Source organism: Contarinia nasturtii, unplaced genomic scaffold, assembly GCF_009176525.2.
Source record: "Contarinia nasturtii isolate CC-2019 unplaced genomic scaffold, AAFC_CNas_1.1 Cnas_scaffold_78, whole genome shotgun sequence".
NCBI lineage: Eukaryota > Metazoa > Arthropoda > Insecta > Diptera > Cecidomyiidae > Contarinia > Contarinia nasturtii.
Genome location: NW_022197436.1, coordinates 349,264 through 370,163, shown reverse-complemented (window position 1 = coordinate 370,163; position 20,900 = coordinate 349,264). Strand labels below are relative to the sequence as shown.

At 34.2% G+C, this 20,900-nt stretch overlaps 1 protein-coding gene across 2 annotated transcripts in view; it reads right to left on the bottom strand.

Annotated features, from left to right (window-relative positions):
• LOC116351056 (RNA polymerase II elongation factor ELL2) overlaps positions 1-19,330 on the bottom strand; it is a 66,834-nt gene extending 47,504 nt beyond the window's left edge. Inside the window, exons 1-3 of one of the 2 annotated variants that reach the window (XM_031783206.1) lie at positions 18,888-19,330; positions 18,594-18,695; positions 5,376-5,885 (exon numbers count right to left, since the gene is read on the bottom strand). In XM_031783206.1, the coding sequence (XP_031639066.1) occupies positions 5,376-5,507 (132 nt within the window). In that variant the 5' untranslated portion in view covers positions 5,508-5,885; positions 18,594-18,695; positions 18,888-19,330. Of the gene's footprint in view, positions 1-5,375; positions 5,886-18,145 lie in introns of both variants that reach the window. The other variant, XM_031783133.1, reaches the window with a different exon arrangement.
• Between the last annotated feature and the right edge of the window lie 1,570 nt (positions 19,331-20,900).

The window sequence follows — 20,900 nt, the reverse complement described above, 5'->3', positions numbered from 1 at the left end:
TGTTCGGTATTTACGAATGAGGTGGACTAATCCAGCTCTATATGAATTGTTTTCGATTTCAATCATAACCTTTCTGTAAATGAATTATTATTTTCTCTGAATAATGATATTTGTTGCGCGAATAAAATTGATTTGTTTCAGCATATTTTCATTCAAAATTCAAATGTGATTTTTTGTGTGTATTTATTATTGAATAAGATAGAGAGAGAGAGAGAGCTTGACTGAGAAAAACGGACCGTTTACTGTCTGACGGCTTGATATTGGTATTTATAGGAGTGTTGCGCTAACACAAATCCGATCCCGTAGTACTGGTTCTTATTTTCTGTGAGCACAAAAGATTTACACGCAATCACATTTATACGTATATATATATATGACATGGCACACTGGCACAAATTGAAACATGCTTAAATCGAATGCATAAAATGAAAGTATAAATTCACACATTCACAGCATCAACGACGAAAAAAAACGCGTTCATTCAATCGAATCGTTGTTAAAATTCTTTTTCGTAAATTACTTCTTTTTATTTTACGAAAAAAAAACTCAATAAAATTCGTTTCGATTGAATGATCTAATGATGAATTGGAGACAAGCATTAGGAATTGGGATTTCCCTCGGTTCCATATCACCCCGCATATAAAAGTGACATTCAATTTGCCATCTATTTCCCAATACGTAAAATACGAAAGAAAAAATTTCATGAGTTATTTCATAATCCAGAAGGCATTTTTTGATGCAGGAACTGAATAAGATTTAAAAGCTCTTGAACGCAATTTATTGAATATTTATTATTAACAATAAAAAAAACAACAACAGCGGCAACAGTAATAACAACTGAATGCCAAACGACCTTTCGTGATGGTTTTCCTTGTATATATGGTACACACATTGTCGTTCTTGTCTCTACACACTCTTTCGTCTCATTTGAATCATTATCTCGTTTGCTCTTTCACTCTCTCATCGTTTGCATTTTTCGAGTCACTTTGTTTTGGGTGTATGTCAATGTGATGTGAATTGTTGTATTGCCACCACCACCACCATTGTCGCCGTCACCGCCGACATATAAATCGGCGCCGCATTCGAATACACATTTTTTTCTTCTGCTCTCTGATTTTAATATTTGCATTACAAAAAAAAGAACTACACGACAACAGACGTAAATGCATATCGCGAATAATATCGTATCGAATGCCAATGTGAATTCGGTAAAGTAATCACAAATGGATGGGCTCTTTCTGTCGTTGTCTCTATTTGTTACTGCTTGGGTGTGTATGTGTGTGTGTGTGCATGTGTACACGTTTGCATGCAGAGTGATAGTCAAAAGTCGAATGAGTGATACGAATACGAGAAAGATTGATGTGAATGTGTGTGAATGCTTTTTAGTAAAATTAACTTGTTCGACTGGTCGATTCACGTAACTTGATTTTTTTTATTGTATATTTTATATCAAAATTTGTTGTTGTGTGTGTGTGTGCTTTTTTTCATTCCTTCGTTCATTTGTAGTGGCGTAGAGTGAGCGCTCACGCGCCGCTCGCACACACAATTTACAATCGAATATAATGAATTATGTGTGGCAGGGGCAACTCTCAGCTAAAGTAGAATATAACCAATTTTTTTTTGGTCGATTTTCGTTCAAGCTTTTCTCGCCAGTGTGTATATAGAATGTTTGTGTGTGATCGAATGACGGTGTGTGCCAATGCAACTGACAATATAATTACTGTATGTGGTAATGTAACAACACACTGTATGGCTGTGTGTAAGTAAGCTTTCGTTCATCGGCCAGCGCTTTCGTGTTGCAGCGCCTCATAAGAAACAATCTCAATAGCAACACTGACGAACAGAAAAACCGAAACAAAACACATATATATGGGAAAAAAATGCATATATCTCGGCTGGGCTGCACGAACATGCCATTGGACACACAACAATTTCAACTGTTGTAGAAAGTTTTTTCTTTGTCCAATTCAGTTTTGCCATAACCAGCTAATATATCGTATAACTGGTTTATTCAGAAATGTCAAATGGAATTGAACAACAACAATAATGAAATACCACCAACACCAGTTCTCGGACGGGCACACACACACACTGTCCAATGAAATATATTCGATGTACGGCGCACTTCTCTCTCTTTCTCTGTCTCCTCTTGTTCGATTTTGAATCGGTTGCGTTTGGTTGATGTTTGAACCGAATGGCTCATATCAAATTAAAATTATGTCCACCTAAATATGTGTGACATGATTATTTTCGGAACTGGTGACTTTATTCGGGATCCAAAAATGAATAACAACAATAACAAAATATCGAACAACTTGTGAAAAATGCGACAGACGAAAAGAAAAAAAATAATGAGAAGAAATCGTCAAAAGCGACTGAGATAGATTCGGTAAGACACCGAGCGAAAGTGTTGAATTTTGGTTTTGATGGAAATAAAACATTAAATGAAATCATATGTTGAAATGCAATTGTTTTTGTAGTTGTTGCTTGCCGAGATTGTGGTCATTAATCGAATTGGCTGGAATAATGCGAAATGTTTACTTTATCAATTGTTATCGATCCACCTCGACTGAACGAATTTCAACAAAAATAAACTTGAAAAATTCAACATTTCTAAACATTTGTTTAAACAGGACAAACGAATTCTTTATCATTTGTTCAAGAATAAATAGACGATGACATAAAATTTTGCAGCGAATGGCAGAGCAAAAGAGAATGAACATTAAAATCTAATTGCGGACTTGACGATGGAATCAGTCTATGCGAATTAATTTCGAAACAAAAATCATTTTATTATATGTGGCCTGGCAACACAATTTGAATTGCAAATAAAAGCAGCACCGGCGCCACTAATTTGCTTAAATCTCATCCATTGGCTGGAAAGTGTTTGAAGTGTCAGTTATCAGTAGAATAAAAGAACAAAAAAAAAGACCATGACAAATTGAAGTGCCTGCTGGCAAAATATTTACATTATAATTAATTTTAGCCCACAATTTAAGCAGTAAAAATGTTATTGTTAAGAGCCAGCCGAAAGGAAAAAACAACAACAACAACAGATCGCCTTTTTACATAATGAATTTGTCTTTGTAATTTAATCTAGTACATTCGCCCATGCAACATGACATTTACAATTCACAAACGAATTGAATGCATCCAGATGTGTAATTTAGTTACTCATAAAAGTCATAAAAATTAGCCGCTAAAGTGATTAAAATAAATAACCATTCGGTCGGTGGCTCTCTTTTTTTCCTCCTTATTCTCTTCAAATTTTTGTTTTTATTGTTGTTTTGTTTGTTCAATCATATATCGCCTCGTTATATGTCTTTGGTTACATTGATGCATGTCTGTCTATCTGTCTGTCTGTGTGCACAACAAAGACTCTCTTGGATCAACAAAACGTAAGACGAACCGAACAATATACACTCAATAGAATGAGAGATAGGTGTGCGCGCGCGCGTGTGTGTGTGTGTACATTGTAAACATTATGATTGTGAGCATTTAAGCATTGTAGGTAAACGCGACAATCATATGTTACGGTTACGTCGTGTCCGTATTCATATAACGTTATGTAGATGTGAACGGTTGACGTTTCAATATATTGATTGAGCGAACGTGTGTGTGCGGTTTGTCTTATTTTGTCTGTCCTTCAATTCGTATGCACACTAAAAATCGTACACACATGTGTCAAAATCGCACAAACTAACGCAATTCACTTATTTTAACTCGGCCGCATAACTGACGGTTGCCAGCGAGCAGAGACCATTTATTCCGTTTCATTCTCTCTCACTCACTCACTCTTGTTTTGTTGTGTGGTGTGCAGTCTTTGTTTCTTTCCTCATCATTTCTCGTCATTTCGAGAGTCGTTGTTTTCTCGCAACGCAGCGATTCGTGCAGCACTTAAATGTGTATGCGAATTTAGTTTTGCAAAAGAAGAACTATAAATGATAAAGACTCTGCTATTTGATTGGTGCAGTTTACATTTTTCATCGTTCTCTCTCTCTCTCTCTCTCTCTCTCTCTCTCTCTTACTCTGTGTGTCTCTCAGTCTTTTTATTGGGTTTTTTTTTTGGCAATGCAAACTGAAGCTGTTCGATAGTCCAAAGAGTCTTGATCTTGATTCGAAACTTTGGTTTTAGTATACGAGCCACGGATACAATGAGAAGAGAGAGAGACGACTACATCGATGATGATGGTGATGATGATGATGAAGAAAATAAAGAAACAAGTTTTCGATGTGTATTTCGTTGTCAATGTAATTAATCAGAAACGTCAACGGAGCGGACGGAGTAACGCAAACACCGTTCGTTTAGCAACAACCAATACACAAAGACATTATATTATGCAGTCAATTTTTCGTCGACGTCGTTTCGCTACACCGCCCCGCTGCCCATTCTAAAAAAAACCATCGTCGAATTTATGTTTCAGTTTTATTGAGGACTTGAGGTTTCATTTTTCATCGAAGTTTCGTTTACTTTAAACGACGCAAAAAAAAGAATGAAACCATTTTCAATAGAAACTAATTCGCGACTAAACATTCAACAAACAATGAAATTCGAGAACCGAAACGGATTTGGACTCGGCCAAACCAGCGACAAAAAAAACAACAACCACAAATACTGATTTTGACAAGCTTTGCGCACATGATATGATCAATGAAATCAATTAAGAGATTTGACAGAAGAGAACAAACGGGAAATGTCAAGGTTCAAGCATACTGTGCATCGTACATATGTACATAAATTTGACACACTTTCCTTTCGGTTTCATCGCGCATACAATTTTGCCGGTGACGAAGCAATGAAACATGAGCGCCTCCAATACGAATCAAAGTCAATTCTCAGATATGGCTGATCATATTTTAGTGGTGGCTGTAATTTATAGTGGTTATGAATTTGACCGAGATTTATTTGTGAAATGGGGTTATGGGCATGCCAACATGCGGAGAATTTTCGAAAAGTCAAATTTTTCATTGATTGATTTCCAAAATCAGATAATGTAATGTGAACCAAATTATGCAAGAGATACACATAATAAATTAAATTTGAAGAAGAAAAAAATACACACCAAACGAAATAATTGGTTCGTTATGGTAGATGGAGAGAGAGTGAGAGTAAGAGAGTCCAATTGAATTATACAATTCAATAAATCAGTTGAATTGATGAGATACCACCAATAATAATAAACCATTGTGTAAATTCAAATGGCAGATACATATCGCACATTTGGCGATGAAATTATTTATGCGAGCTTTTTGAAAACGATAAACTTTCTGCATCGAAAATCCGGTGATAAAAAAAGGGGATGGATTGGATTTTAATTGTGAAAAATTAAAATTAAAAGAAAAAAAAACATAGAAAGAAAAATGATGGTACTTACTTGATTTTTCTGGTATTCCTCGATTGCACGATACGCTGAGTCAGTCAATTTCACAAAAATTAATTCCTTATTTTCGTTTCTCAGGCAACTCTGTGACAGTCCGTACGAAATGCCCGTACAGAGAGCGGCCATTTTGCCGAAATTAAAAACCGAACAATTATTATTTTTTTTAAACACCACCGCGAATATGCACCGCTGGCTGCTGCGCCCGCTGCTGCTCCTGATTCAAATTCTTCGTTGATTGCAATATGATTTTTTTGTAGTGTTGATGTTGAATTTCTTTCAAGTTATTATAATATTTTTTTCTTTCTCTTTTTTTTACTTTACGTTTTATTTTATTTTGCTCTCAATATCAATCGTATTGTTTCTTGTTTCACTTATTCAAAAAAAAAAAGATTCTTTTTTTGTTTATTAATTAGGTAACAGGTAACTGTAACACAAAATATGCTCTTTTGTTGCTAGTGATAACCAAAGCAACACACATAAACTGCGAACGCGTACGCAAACGATCTGGAAAAAAACGGTAAGAAAAAAACACACGTTAGCCACTTCAGTCTATCACTTCTATTTTATCTGGTTGTCATTATACTACACAGGTGGTTTTTTTGTGCGTGATAATAACACAAGAAATATAACAATTCAATCACTTATGACGTCACAAAAAAATTTATTTACTTTATTGGTTTCTAATGAAATTTATAAAGCCGATTTTCGGAAGCAAGTAAATAAATGTGTTTAAATTGAATTTTTTGTTTCGTTGGAAAAACAAACTCACGCATACACAGAGATCGCAGAATTTTTTTTTAAACGAGCAAAACAAATTGCGAAAAATGGTTGTTATCACAATGAATCTTGTGTCATTTGTGATTTTCTTTTGGCAAAATGAATGTCGAATGCATGAAATGTTCAGGGTACTACAAGTGAAAAGTAAACGTCGATGATTGTACAAAATTGAGATGATCTTATTTATTCTGGTGATGACGATGGTGAGCGAGGGAGCGTAAACGAGGAAGTATAAACAGAACACACAAAATGCAACAAATGTAAATTGCAATCAAATAAACAACAACAACAAAATTGCACACACGATCACACCGCGTTTTCTCATTCACCACTCACCGCTCGTACGGTTTCAATCATACTCAATAAGCACACTTTTAATAACACTGTTCCAATGTGCAATATGTAGTGTCAATCGGTTTTTTTTTTCGTGTGTTCACACTTATTACTTAAACAATCATATAACCATATTTATACATTTGGCATGAGAATGAGTGAATGTGTATGGGTGTGTATGTGTCTACGTATGCGATCGCATCGAACTTACAAACGATATATGTACGTGTACGCAATGGAATCGAATGTGTATATGTAGCACACGGGGCACAATTACTGAGAAATCACCAAAAATAAAGATGAAAAAAAGGAGAATGAAAACACGACGAATAATCGAGCATAGAGCGAACAGATATACGGCATAACAAAAATCGCCAATTATTTTTCACCAATCGAGAGAGAGAGAGAGAGAGAGAGAGAGCGAAAGAGGGAAAAAAGAAAGGAGAATCCAACGAATGTAGGCAGAAACACTACAGTAAAAAAAACAATTCGATGATGATGACGATAATGGTCGGTGACGAGATACGAAAAATGCGAGAGTGTGCCTGATAAAGTACACGTATATTATACGTAGTCATATTTATAGTGTTTTGGTATCGGGTCAAATGCAAATGGGTTCTTTTTTTCACACATAGGAGTGTGTGTGTGTGTGTGTGTGTGTGTTGGATTTGAAATAGACAAGTTTCGTTCAATGTGTGTATGATGCCAATGTCGAATCGTCAGACGCGCTCACTCTCGCAATCTAATCTCTTTCATTTTGCGTGTCATATGTTTCGACAAATTCAATACATCCAATCGAGCATATTGAGCTAATTTTTTTTTACTTCTCTCTGTCTCACTTCAGATTCTTTTTTTTGTGCTTCTTCGTCGCAAAACTTTGGTTTCTCCACCGTCATGATGACAGAATATCGAGCCGGAGTCAATCGATTAAAACTTTCAACTCAACTCTCGTCTGAACTCTTCAAACAAGATGTGTTTGTAAATCGTTTTTGGTATTTCTTTGTTGTGCCTCTCTCTGTATACTGTTGTATTTGATACTTGGCGCTAATCTCTCTGTCTTCTTCTTTGTTTTTCTTTTGTACATAAACTAACACATAAGTTCTAGCCATTTTCACTGAGATTGCATAAGACATTAAAGCTATTATCGTGGATTGAGTGCGAGCGTGGTAAGTACGTGTATGTGTGTGTGTGCTCGCAAAACGCACGCAATACACAAATTGTGAGCTGCGAGGGAAAAAAACTCACACACAGACTATTTTATGATGTTATATCTCACAAAAAAGATCATTGAATGACATTATACAAGTACTGTTTTGTTTCTTTATGTTTCTGCTCTTCTTTTCATTTAAGCGCTGTTCTTTTATCGCAAAATAAATTTCCCTCACAATTTGCAGAATCGAAGAGCACTCATCAAATTTTGTCGGCACACAACACACACAGAGAGACTCGCATCTTTTTGTTCGTGTCCCCATAGTTTTGCCACCGCTACCACCACGAATCGTGTCATTGCGTTGCATTTACATGTGCAATGGTATTTTGGAGCAAGCACTCTCTGTGTACCGTTCATATAGGTATGTGCATGAAAAATTAAATCGTATTATATTGTTATTATGATTTGTATTACTATAAGTGTTATTCACTTTTTGCATAACTTGTTTATTTCGTAGTTCGGTATGTGCAGATCATTTTCTCTCACTCTTCTCTTCTCTTTGGCATTTTTTCCCTTCTGTTTATTTGTTTGTTTCTTCCATTATAAGTAGTCTTTTTTTTCTGCTTCATCTCTTTCTAGCATTTTGTTGTTGTTATCGTCTCTTCTGTCATTCACTTCTTGCCATCGTACACACTTTTTTTTATTTTATTTCATTCGCAAAGTAATGGCATACACTTTATGCGTTTATTCCAAAGCAAAATTATTCGTAAGTTATAATTATATTTATGTGCTCAAATGACAACACAAAGAGTGTAACAAATATGAATGAGGTAGAATAAAAACTACTTGTCGAAAAAAAATACTAAACACGAAACCTAAAAAAAAATTTCAATAAAAGTGAACCAAAATATTTTTGTCAAATTGAAGTGAATCAAAAAAAAAATTGTTCGATAAAAGTGAACCAAAAAAAAAAGTTCATTTTAGTGTATTTTACACTGAACAAATCAAATAAATTTTTTTTTTGGTTCACTTTTATCGAACAAAATTTTTTTGATTCACTTCAATTTGACAAAAAGATTTTGGTTCACTTTTAATTGAAATTTTTTTTTGGTTTCGTTTTCAAATACCAATTTTTCGAGAAGTAGTTTTTATTCTACCCCATTCATATATGCAGTGTGTATGCAAGAATTTTAACGTTTTGTATGTATATATAGTTTGATGTTTCTGTTGTTGTAGTTGTTTTTTTTTCTTCTGTCATAGTGAACGGCTTAACCAGCATTTGTGCACTTTAAATCGTTGAAAATGATGCATATAAATACACATTGAGGTCAAATGGAATTTGAAAGAAATCCAAAAATATTTACACAAAATAAGGTGAAGCGAAAAAAAAGGTGTCACAATGTTGTTTGTGACAGTGAATCTTTTATTCTGTTGTTCAAGCAGAAAGAACTGATTGAGAAATGATTGGGAATATATGCGTGCAAAGAATCATTTGAATCACCAGAAATGTTGTGTTGGTTCGTCTGGCTACCGCATGACGGTTTTGTATACATGAAGATGATAATGATGGTAACAAGTTATTTTGCATAGCATATCGATAAAATATACATTAGTAATTTATGTTTGAAAACTTTCGTTTTGTCGGAATGTGAGGTGATATCGACCGTCACTTCTTCTCTAAATCTTGGACGATGTGTGTGTGTGTGTGTGTGTGTGTGTGTGTGTGTGTGTGTGTGTGTTTGCCGATCGTTTTGTATGTCAACGCAACAAATCAACAGAATCGAAAAACGAACAAAACAAAAAAAATAAAGAATTCGATGCAAATCAAGCGAAAATTTTTCCAGCAAAGTGCTAATACATGTATGCGCACAGTTAAAATCACTTGTTCTGTGTATTTATTTGCTTATTTGTTTCTTCTATCTCTCTTTAAATATTATATTTTGCATTGATTTGAGTTGGTTTTTATGAAATACGCAGGATTCATCCAAGTATAACCGTCTGTTTCTCTTGTTTATCGCTGTTGCTGGCTTTTTATTATTACTATAAATTATTTTCGTGTTGTTGTTGTTTTTCATCTTCTCTTCTTCAGTTTGCTCTTTCTCGTATTATTTTCACCGAGTGCGCGAGCGATTAAATCAAAAGTCAAATACACCTCTCTTTATAAGATTCTTTAACTGGTTGCAGTGGCCAAAATACACATTACACTACTCTCTTTGAGAATTTTAATGCAAAACATGTGCGTGTGCGCTTTTCTCTCTCTATCACTCTTTCTCACGTGTTTCATTCTGCCTCTTTTTCGCATTAGTGCGCACTCGCGCCATTCGATCATATTTTGCACATTTTTTTTTGTGCGCTTGCATTTTGATTTATTCTCTAGCCTTCATTTCTCTTATAACACGATTTCGTTGCTAGTGGTATTTTCTTCTTCTTTCAGTTTTATTATTGTTTCACTTCTGCAGAACGTTACTTCGTGCGATTATCGTACGTGTTTGAATCAAAGCAAATTATCATAAACTAATAGAAAAACGTAACACATCAATTTTCTTTCTTTCTTTCTATCGTCTTTTCTTGTTGTTTTTTTGCTTCGGCCGCCGCCGCCATCGTCGTCATTGTCTTCTCTTCTTTTTTTATTTCATGCTCGTTTTCTTATCAGCGTATAATAAATGGCTGGGTTTAATGTAAGCGGCTGTTTCTCATCAATGGAATTTCTGCGTTCGGGAATGTGCGCGCTTCGTTGTATTTGTTTAATTAAAAAAAAACAGAAACACACACACATGCACGCCAATCACCTTTTGTCATTATAATCGAGGTGCCAATACCACAAACATTCGCACATAAAAATATCACACAGAAATTCAATTTGTATGACATGTACTCAGCTGAGCGACACATTGCTCGCACACATCTGTGATTGAGTTTTGTGAGCTGCAAACGCGGTCAGTGATGAGGATGACTCGACTGCCACAGTGAGTGAATGATTTAGAAATGATGACACACACACAGAGAGAGGGGAAAATTCAAAATTTAAAATTACAGTCATGCAGTGCGCTTTTGCGGGATCATTCAATTGACAATCAAATGCAATGTTGCTCGACTGAACGCCCAAGATGAACGAAAAAATAAAAATGTGCTGTGAACGCAACGTGAGAGAGTTGAACTGATTGCTTGAACTTGTAAATCAATTTACGATGTGCACACGATGAACGGGCCAATGCATCACTTGCTTTCAATTTGATTTTTCGAAGCGGTTGCAATTTTGTGCACGACAAAAAAACTGACGATGACGATGATACATTTAATAATAACCAAAAGTGTATCATGATTTTTATCATATCAATTGCTTTTCAATTTCATGCCAAAAAAAAATGTGTAATTTCAAACGGGTGACAAAAAAAACCCGACCTTTTTAGCTACACTTTTTCGGGTATTCCCGTCATTTTATCTCGTTCAAAATAAACAGGCTTTGGAAATATTGAAACAAAAATAAATTACATCTATCATTTGGATCTATCTGATTGTCGTTGCATTTTTTTCTTATGTGTTTCGATTCAACGAAGAAGAAAAAACATCGAAAAGATTGATGCACACAATGTGATTTTTCAATGGGATCGAATGGGATTTAAAAAAATGGATTAACCAAAAATATATTTAAATGAATGCAGTTCATTCGAAAAAGGTTCGATCATCATTTATAACGGAATAAATTAATCATTCGGTTTATGTGTGCTTCCTTATTGTGTACAGCTATCAGTAAGAATATCATTACCCAAATACTAAATACGATGACCAATATTCCAAGAAATTATTTAAAGTTACTTTTGAAATGCGGTGTGTGCGCATACTTTTTGAAATATTACACTTAATGTTTGGTTTTAAGTTGAATGGCGATATTTGTTTTCCATTTTTTTTTCTTTTCAGCAGCAATCGTCTTGTTCACGCAATATGACATTTGACTGTCTCGACACAATCGACAAATCGATCAATTTTCATGATATCATTTGTGTTTTTGTTGTTGCTTTTTTTTCGTTATTCTGTTTTGAAATTAATTTGAAATGCATACCGAATTAATGATTTGAAATCGAGTCGTTTTAAAATATATTCCTAATGAATTAGTGTGTGTGTGTGTGTTTTTTTTTCTGTGAGCGAAAGTAAATGGTATTTTCATAAATGTTTGGCGTTACATTGATTTCGAAACCGAAAAAAAAAACGACACACAACAACAACAGTAAGCAGCACTTCAGTGTGCGCCATAATAGTTTTCCATTGAGATTTTATCAAGTGATCTCGACTGGTATTTCGCAGCCAGAAAAGTACACAAATCATCAAAAAGAAGTCAACGATTTTTTGGGTTGGGACAGCAATAGCAAACACCAGATCCTCTTCTGTCGCTTGGATTTGCCTCTCATGGCACGTGTGTGTGTGTACATGCGCACGCTCATCAATGCACCGAATTTCATGATCTCCTTTTCAAATATTTTCATAACAATTAACAATGAAGAGAATCGAAATATGTTTGCGCTGGAGTAGATTTTGGTTTTTTTATTTGCGGTTGTTTACGATATCGTCGAGGTAAAAATAAATAAATAAACAATAAAATGAAATACCCAAGTAAACAGCAAAACGCGTTTCGTAATCGCCACCTCACATTTTATTTTATCTATTAAACATTTCACACTACACTTCAGAAGTGGCGATGTAAAAAAAAAACAACACAACACACAGAGAGAAATATATATTCATCCAACAACAATTGAATTTTGCTTCGCCAATAAATACGTAAATAAATGCGAAAAGTGAGCAAAAGCGGCGCACAAACGAGTGTTCAACACACAAGCGCACACATTTTTTTTTTCAAGACAGCATTTGAATGCAGTAAAAGATATTTTCTAAAGTGACTTTTCTCTCCTTTTTTGTAGATTTGATTTTTCATGTTTGAGAGAGAGACTTTGTCGTGCGATTTGATCGATTTGCCATTTCACTCGGTCTACATACATATTCGGTGTCTATCTTTCTTTCTTTGGCTCTTAGTGTTTGCATTGCTTAAGTGTTGTTATTTTCTCTCTATCTCGCTCTCTCTAACTCTGTTTCTTACTATGTTCAGAATGATCGTTTGGGCATGTAATAATGTGCCATACACTAGACTAGTGGCCGCGATCGTATAGGTGAGATTTTCCGTTGCGAACATAATATAACACAGAGACACATGAGAGTTTTTGTTTTATGTGTTGATGGCCATCACAAAATACTCTCTGGTGTGTTGAATGCAAAGCAAGCGAAGGTAATAATGATGAGAAAGAGCGACCAAACCGAATGACCAACGTGTGATAGACCGAGAAATAAGGACGGAAACAGACACAGATATAAAAGAGAAAGACTGTATTTAACTAAAATGATGAAGAAAACTAGACGCTCGGCGAGAGAGCGAGATAAAAGAAACAACAACAACAACAACCAAATTACCGAGTCGCATTTATTCAAAAACGATTGGACGGATTTATGTACGGTTGTGTGTACATTCGAGCGCCATGAACATCAAATATTGCCTTTAACATTTGCTATCTCTATGCAAGACTCGATACACTAATGTGTAATGTCTATTATATGCCTTTCAAAATTCGCTCTCTCTATCTCTTCCTCTCTCTCTCGCTTGCTCGCGCACGATTTTTATTTGTTGTCTTTCCACACTCTACGACCACACTAAAAAAAAAACAACGTTTAAAAACAAGATATTGGCTAATCGATATAAAAAAAGATTTCATGCGCTTTGACCACAATCTGAAATGTCAGCTGGTCTTTTATTTCCGAATTAAATCAATTCATACAAAGCATAAATATTTACGTTATTTTTCTCTCGTCAACATATTGTTCCTTTTTCGCACTATCTCTAACGCACTTCGGTTTTTATTCTATTTGTCACTCGTCTTTGCTGTCACACTAATTCCGGTGTCCACTTGGACAGTAGCACGTTATCGCTAAACAACTTATCAAAACTCTTTAATCTTATACGCATCATTTTAAACAACAACAAAAAAAAATATGACTTTATAGCAATAAAAATCATAAAATTGTTACTATCATTAATGCCGTATCCCTTTTTTATGCACACACTATTTATGTAAACACTTGTTAAGAGTTTTATGTATGGCGCACGAATGTGTGTATTGTTTTGGTTTCAAACAGAGAATAAACGCACAACTGTGCATGTGTTTTTAATGCGAACATTCATAATTAAGTGGATGTTGTGGCTTTCCTGTCCCTATTCAACCTGGCCAAATCAGTGTTATGCTCCTGCTCTCTTCCAATCTTCAATCGTTTACATACTTTTTCTTTTATTCACATTTGCTATTGCTGTTAACACACACGCACACACACACTGTATATTGGTGTGTGTGTATACATAAGCATTGGAGCTAGTATGTTCATGTTTATATGTGCACATATCCATTCGATGTGATTAAGTATTTCGCAATGTGATTGTTGTCTTGTTATTTATTTCATTGGTTCGTTCATTCGTTTTCATTGCATGACTTCTATATACGATATTTTGAACGGCGTTTTTTTTCGGGTCTGTCTCTACGTTCACGATACAAGAGCAACAGAACGAATGAACGAACGTAAATGTCGAGACGAAGAAAATATGAAGAAAAAAAAATTTGATAATGATTGTTACACGAGACAAATTTTCATGGATAATATTCTCAATGTCGATATTTGTACACATACAAACGCTCGTACATACATCAACAATCCATCGACTAGACAAATATCTGAGAAATTCAAATGTATTTGTTCTTCTGTATTCTTTTTCATAGACTTTTGTCGTCTTTAAATTTTAAATTAAAGCTCAACACACCAAAATGTAATGACGAACATTTTCACACAGACGAGAGAAGAAACAAAAAATTAATAAATAACTACTAGCACCGAATAGACGGATTGAGCACAAAATGTGAAATGATAAATTGAACGAACAAAAAGCTGCAACAGCAGCAACAACAAACATCGAAGTGAATGAAGAACGCAAAAACCAAAATGAAATAAAACAACGACGACAACAACCACCACCAAATAGATGATTTTTGTTAATAAGTTAATGATTTCGTTGATGTTTTCGTTCGGTTACATGTTTTGAATGCTGTGAGAGTGATCGTCACAGGTTGTTGTTGCTATTTCCAGTGGTTTATTTATTTGTTTCCGTGAAATGCCAACCGAATGAGATTTCAAAAAATTATATCAAAGAAGAAAAAAAATTCACCATCTATCGTCTTTTTGTGTTACTTCAAAACATAAATTTTCGTTTGCAATGACTCAGTTTCTACGAAATTGGTCCCTTTTGAATATTAAATTTGGGTAATTGTTCATTCACTTAACACCATTCGTAGAAGCGTTTATCAATTTGTATAAGGTTCTTGCATATGGAAATATTTGCATTGCTCAATTCCCGCAAACAGACCTAAAAATATGTCAAGTGATTTGTTGATTCGAAATGATTCAACTCCAAAACACGTTTCATTGGTTAAAATGGATCTCGATCGAGATAATTGTTACCATTTTATGAGAATGCAATTAAATGTTTCGCTTCAATGGCTTATACAAAAATAAATGCATCTAATTTCGCAAGAGCACGTAATTGATGGATCTAATTCATATTCGATAAGAAGAAGAAGTCAGTGTACAATATGAACAGAGTACGAAATTATAGAACTTCTTTAAGTTTACTCGAAGAAGAAGATAATATGAAAAAAATTGTTATAGACATAAGCCGTGAGCGAACAGTGAAAAGTGCAAGAACGTGTGTGTGCGCAAGAGAAAATAAGAAATTCATTCGCGATGAATCATTGCATTCAAAATAAATATTTTGACTTATCTACACGTTTTGTATGCATCTTTTGCAAAAATATTATGTACATCAACATGGTTTGAAGCGTGTCTGGTCTTGCAAAAATCTCTAAACACAATTGTGAATACAACAGTACATTCGCAATTTTATGAAAACATTCAACGTGTAATTTTCGTTCGATAAGAATCGTGATTCGTTGTTGAATGAATGTGACGACATCGGCTGGGTCAACCATCCCCGAGAGAATATTAATTCATTATATGAGAAGTGATACTGCACCATGATCATCATTAATGCGCTCATCTCTTGGATGTCGGTTGACTGTGACATGAAATAGTTTAATTTTGTTTCGAATTTTTTATGTATTTTAAATAATTTATTTATCTGTCTATCTATCTCTTTTTGCCTCGCTGTCTTTCGCTCTCGTCACATCAACATTGTATACGCAACAAGCGCACTAAAAGTAACAACAACATTAACACCAACAACAACATTCACTATAAGCAATTGTGGAGCGCGTTCACGCTCTTCTATCTCTCTATTTTACTTCTATTTTAATCTATTCCTACTTATTTCAATCGTTTACTCAATATTTGTTTCTGTTGCTGCTTCACACACAAACACACACATACATATTGGACACGCACACCACCGCCAAATTTGCCATTTTATCGATTCCTTCTCGAAAAATTTCGATTTTATTTTATTTTTTATTTCTCGCATTTCTCGCAATTTTTATGCTTGTGTTTTTGGCATTGCTTGTCATCGCTTGGGCGATGGTTTTTTTTTCTTTCCTCTTTCAGTTCCGACAATTTGATTGCGTTGAATTTAACTTGAACAAAAATGAACGAAAAATGTTTCAACGACTGTTCATTTCTGATTGATCTGTCACCAAAATTACGACAAAGTATTCTGAAAGCACTTTTATCGCTCGAGACCACACGAATGTGGTATCTTCTTTTTGTGTGTGTTTGTGTGTGTGGTTTGTTCGATGTCTTCGTGCATACGATGCATAATGTCCAAATATTGAAAATTTGAAGTCGAAAGAAAAAGCATGGAAAGAAATGTATGCATGATTCATTTCAAACATATATAGTTTTTCATTTGAACGAAAAAGAAAAAAAATGTTGCATATATTTTCTTTTGGATCAATATGAACGAAATTTTTGCAAACACAAAAGGCACAAAGAGCATAAATCGTACTTTGACGAAATAAAAATATAAAATACAATTTTTCGTTTCACATGAAATCGCTTTTGCCTCGAACTCAATTACGATACACACACATACACATATTTTATGCATACATACAATTCCATTCCATTCCAAATTAAGAAAAAAATACAAATTTAATCGTTTAAAACTTTTTACACAAAAATAAACGTACATACAGCAAAATACATAAGCTTTCTTTATCAATTTTAGTGCTTGTTTGTGTGTATGCTTTTGATCTGCCAATGTATGGATTTTTCTTTTGCTTATTTTTTTTTTAAATATTAAATTTGTCTGCTTATGTGAGTATGTTTTCTTCTTCTTCATTTTTTTGTTATTGTATAAAATATTATTATTACTATGTTTTTATTCATTCTTTCATATGTTTCACTTTTCGTTGTTGGTTCGCTTTAAATTTCGCCTTATTTGGCTACTTTGAATCGTCATTGGAAAAATTTGTTGCTCGCTCGCGAATACACAAAACTTTTTCACAATATCATATGAAACTTTGTAAAAAAAAAAATGCAATGCGTAGAAGAAAAAGAAAACAACAACAAAACTGACCGGGACTGAGTGTGTATGTGTGTAGATGATTATGATTGAGTCGAATGTGAGCGCTGATCGATTGAGGTGACAGACACTAGACTGACTGGTGTATGTGATGATGTGATTATTTTGATTTCAATGTTTGCACAAGATCGTTTCTCGTGAGAAAATGGAACGAATCTATTCGGTTTGCGATTGATAAAAATACACTTTTCATTTGTGTGGCGTTTATATTTCTTTTTTTCTCTATCTTCGTTAGCTATGCTTGAAATTCTTTGATGTCACGATTTTCGGGTGGCTCAATTAAACGAACGATTCACATTTTATTTGCTTTATGTGGATATGTATGTGATGTTTTCGTCATCATTTCTTCTATTTGCGTACGACTCTAGTGTTTTAAAAAACAACAACACCAAAAAAAAATATGCAATTGCTTCAAACGAATCTAATGACAGACGCAATTTTAGCTGATACTTTATTTTGCAAACCTGCATAATAGTGCGACCATGTGTATGTTGTTGATTTGCGGTGTACGTGTTTGTGTGTACACGCTTGTATGGATGTGCGTGTGTGTGTGTGTGAGTGTAAGTGTATATGTAATCGCGATTGTGTGCGATGTACGTTGGCAATTGTGTTGTACATATCAAGTTTATGTGACTCGCGAATTGCAGCGAGCTTAACTTTTACTTTTCTTTGCCATTTACTATTTACCCCAAAAAAGTGTATTAGTACATCATCACAAATCACTTCCCATTTGGCATGAACAATGTGCCGAAAACCCTCAAAATATGTACATATTCAATTTGGAATCTGTGCATGTTTTTTTTTTTTTGGATTTATGTGAGATTGAAAATGGTAGTAAAAACAAAACAAAAATGTGTAACGTGTTTACGCAATTTCTCTCACTTGTTTTCGTGGATTTCGAGATTCGATGGTTGGATTCCCTCTCTTTATCTGTCTCGTCAGTGTGTGTGTTATTGTGTGCCTCGTGTGTTTAATTTTCTCTTTTTTTCTCTTCTTTGATTTTGCAACAAAATAAACTATTATTTTTCGCTTCTCTTTCCGAATTTTTCTTCGGATCGCTTTTTTTCTCTTCTTTTTCTTGCTCTCAAACAATTTTACAAACAACAACTTTTCTTTTTTATCTATTTTACCGATGGAATTTGACGTTTTTTTCTGTCTTTCTTCAGCTTTTGCTGTATATACTACGAAAAATTTCGTCTGGATCTCGTGTATGCGTAGCAATTCTCTAAACTTTTTTTTTGTTCGGTGGTGGTTGTTGTTGTTGCTTCTTTTCAACTCTTACATTCAAAAACTTTGTATCAATTGATAAACTTTACGTTCTCTTTCGTACCTTATTTTTTGCTTTGTTTTAAACTGCGTGTTCTCTCGATTTATTGCCGTTGTTGGTTAATTTGTTTCGTTTGTTTTTTTTTACTTGTTTACTATAAACTGACTATAAAATAATAAATTCGATTTAATCGAGAAAATAATAATTTCAGTTTCTGTGTTCAATTTTCAGATTACGTTACGTTCTGTGTCTAAATGTCGAACGTTTTTTTTTCATATATATGTCGTTTGTGAGTTTGAGTGTATTTTCTCTTTTTGTCTCGTTCTTTCGTTTCGGTCGTCGTCCTCTCTTTCTTACTTTTATCTTTCTTGGTAGCTCTCTGTTTCTCTTTCTTTATACTGACTGGGTCTTGGGTCTCACGATTTTATTTCTTATTTTACTTTTATGTTTCGCTTTTTTTTTTATTTCGCACCTTCACATTTGATACGCGATATTATTAAATACACATAGCTTCGCGTAAAATTGAACACAGAATAGCAACAATGATGGGCAAACTCAAACTTGAAATTATTATTTAAGAAAATCGATCTTATTATTTTGTATTTTGCTTAGTTGTCGATTGAATTGTTAGATTTTGTTATCAGAAATAAGTTATTTACTTTGTGTTTCATTTAGTTTTATTTATTTATTTATTTAAATTAATGTTTTTCTTGTATGTATTTATGTATATATATATGGATATCACTTGCGAACGGTATTTTAGATGGATTTTAATAAGCGACGTGTTGCCGCGACGGAGCCCGTCGCTAGACTGCAATTGTTCGGTTATTTTCGTTTCAATCGGTACAAAAATGACACACAAAAACAACAACATACTACCTCACAACTACATGGACACTCTCACACTGTTCACTATAACAACAACAACAACAATATACGATTGGCTGAACCGTTCGACCGACTGACAACACTGAATGAGTGAATGGAAAAATTTTGTGTGTCTCAGTTTCAATTGAGTCGGTCGAACGAAGTTCGAAACCGAGATGCTTTAGACGCACGGAATTTTTCTCTCTTTCTCTCTCACACACACACTCTTTTTCTATACAAATACTTGGTTGATATACGAATATTCAAATTCGCTCAAAAAAAAAATTCAATTACATTTTAGGTTTTTTTTTTTTGTAAGAAAAAATAAAGAAAAAAATGTTCAATTTTCAAAAGATAAATGTTTGGCGTAAAAATATTTAAAATGTCGAACGGTTAAAAACTGAACTCATCGTCTCATCGAAAATAAATCTAAAGTAATCATCTCACATACGGTAAAGATTTTTGCATCTCATTCTCATACACGGTTCTCTCGTTCATTCTCATTTTCGTTTCCATATTCGTCTATTTTCTTCATTTACCGCAACTGGTCCATCGTCTATATTTCGACGATATACTTCCCTTTTGTTTCGCGAATTCTACATATGTATATAGATTCGTACACAGAAATCGGCTGTTGCGCACTCGACAAACCGAAATTTTATTTACGTACGATCATATCATACATACATTCATACAGATTTAGCCACCAATCACATCATATGCTCACTCACAAGAGATCGTGAAAGGCAAATGATTAGCAAATCTTGTTCGCCGAACAAGAAAAACCGAACAATCGAATGGCCCCGTCACTCGACTGTTCACCATAAATGTGTGTTGGTGAACCGGATGAAAGGTTGGCAAATCACACACAGTGGCAAGTGAAAGAAATCATCGTGTAACCAATTTGTAATTGCTGTTTGTGTATATGTGTGTGTATGTTTTTTGACAGATGAAATACGCACACGTTCAATGCAATATGGAAACGGTTTTAAATATATACATATATTAACGGTTCAAACCGCTATTTGGCATAACAGGCGCGCGCACACATACACACACACGCACAACATGCTATGTACACCGTCAATTACAAATACACAACACATCTGATGAGCCTGGTTGTATATTTGTATAAAACACTTGTAAGAAAATTGCATACAGTCATCCACTGTATGTTAAACGGCACTGTGATTTTGTTTGTTACATTGACACTTTTTTTTATACATTTCGGTTTTTAATTTTCAAATTTTTCGTTGGAAATTTGACATTTTCACCATGTGCGTGTTGCCAGTTTGAATTCGATCGTTTTTTTTTTTCAATTTTTCTTTTATTCGTTTGTTAAACTAAAATATTTGTGAAATGGAATATTAAACCATTTCATACCAACTTAACTTAATTTCGATCATTTTCGAGTTAATTCGAGCAACACTCATGTTTTTATATGATTTACAGGCGGATTTGGTTTATATCATCGATGGGTTTTGTTGATCTTTGTTATTAGTT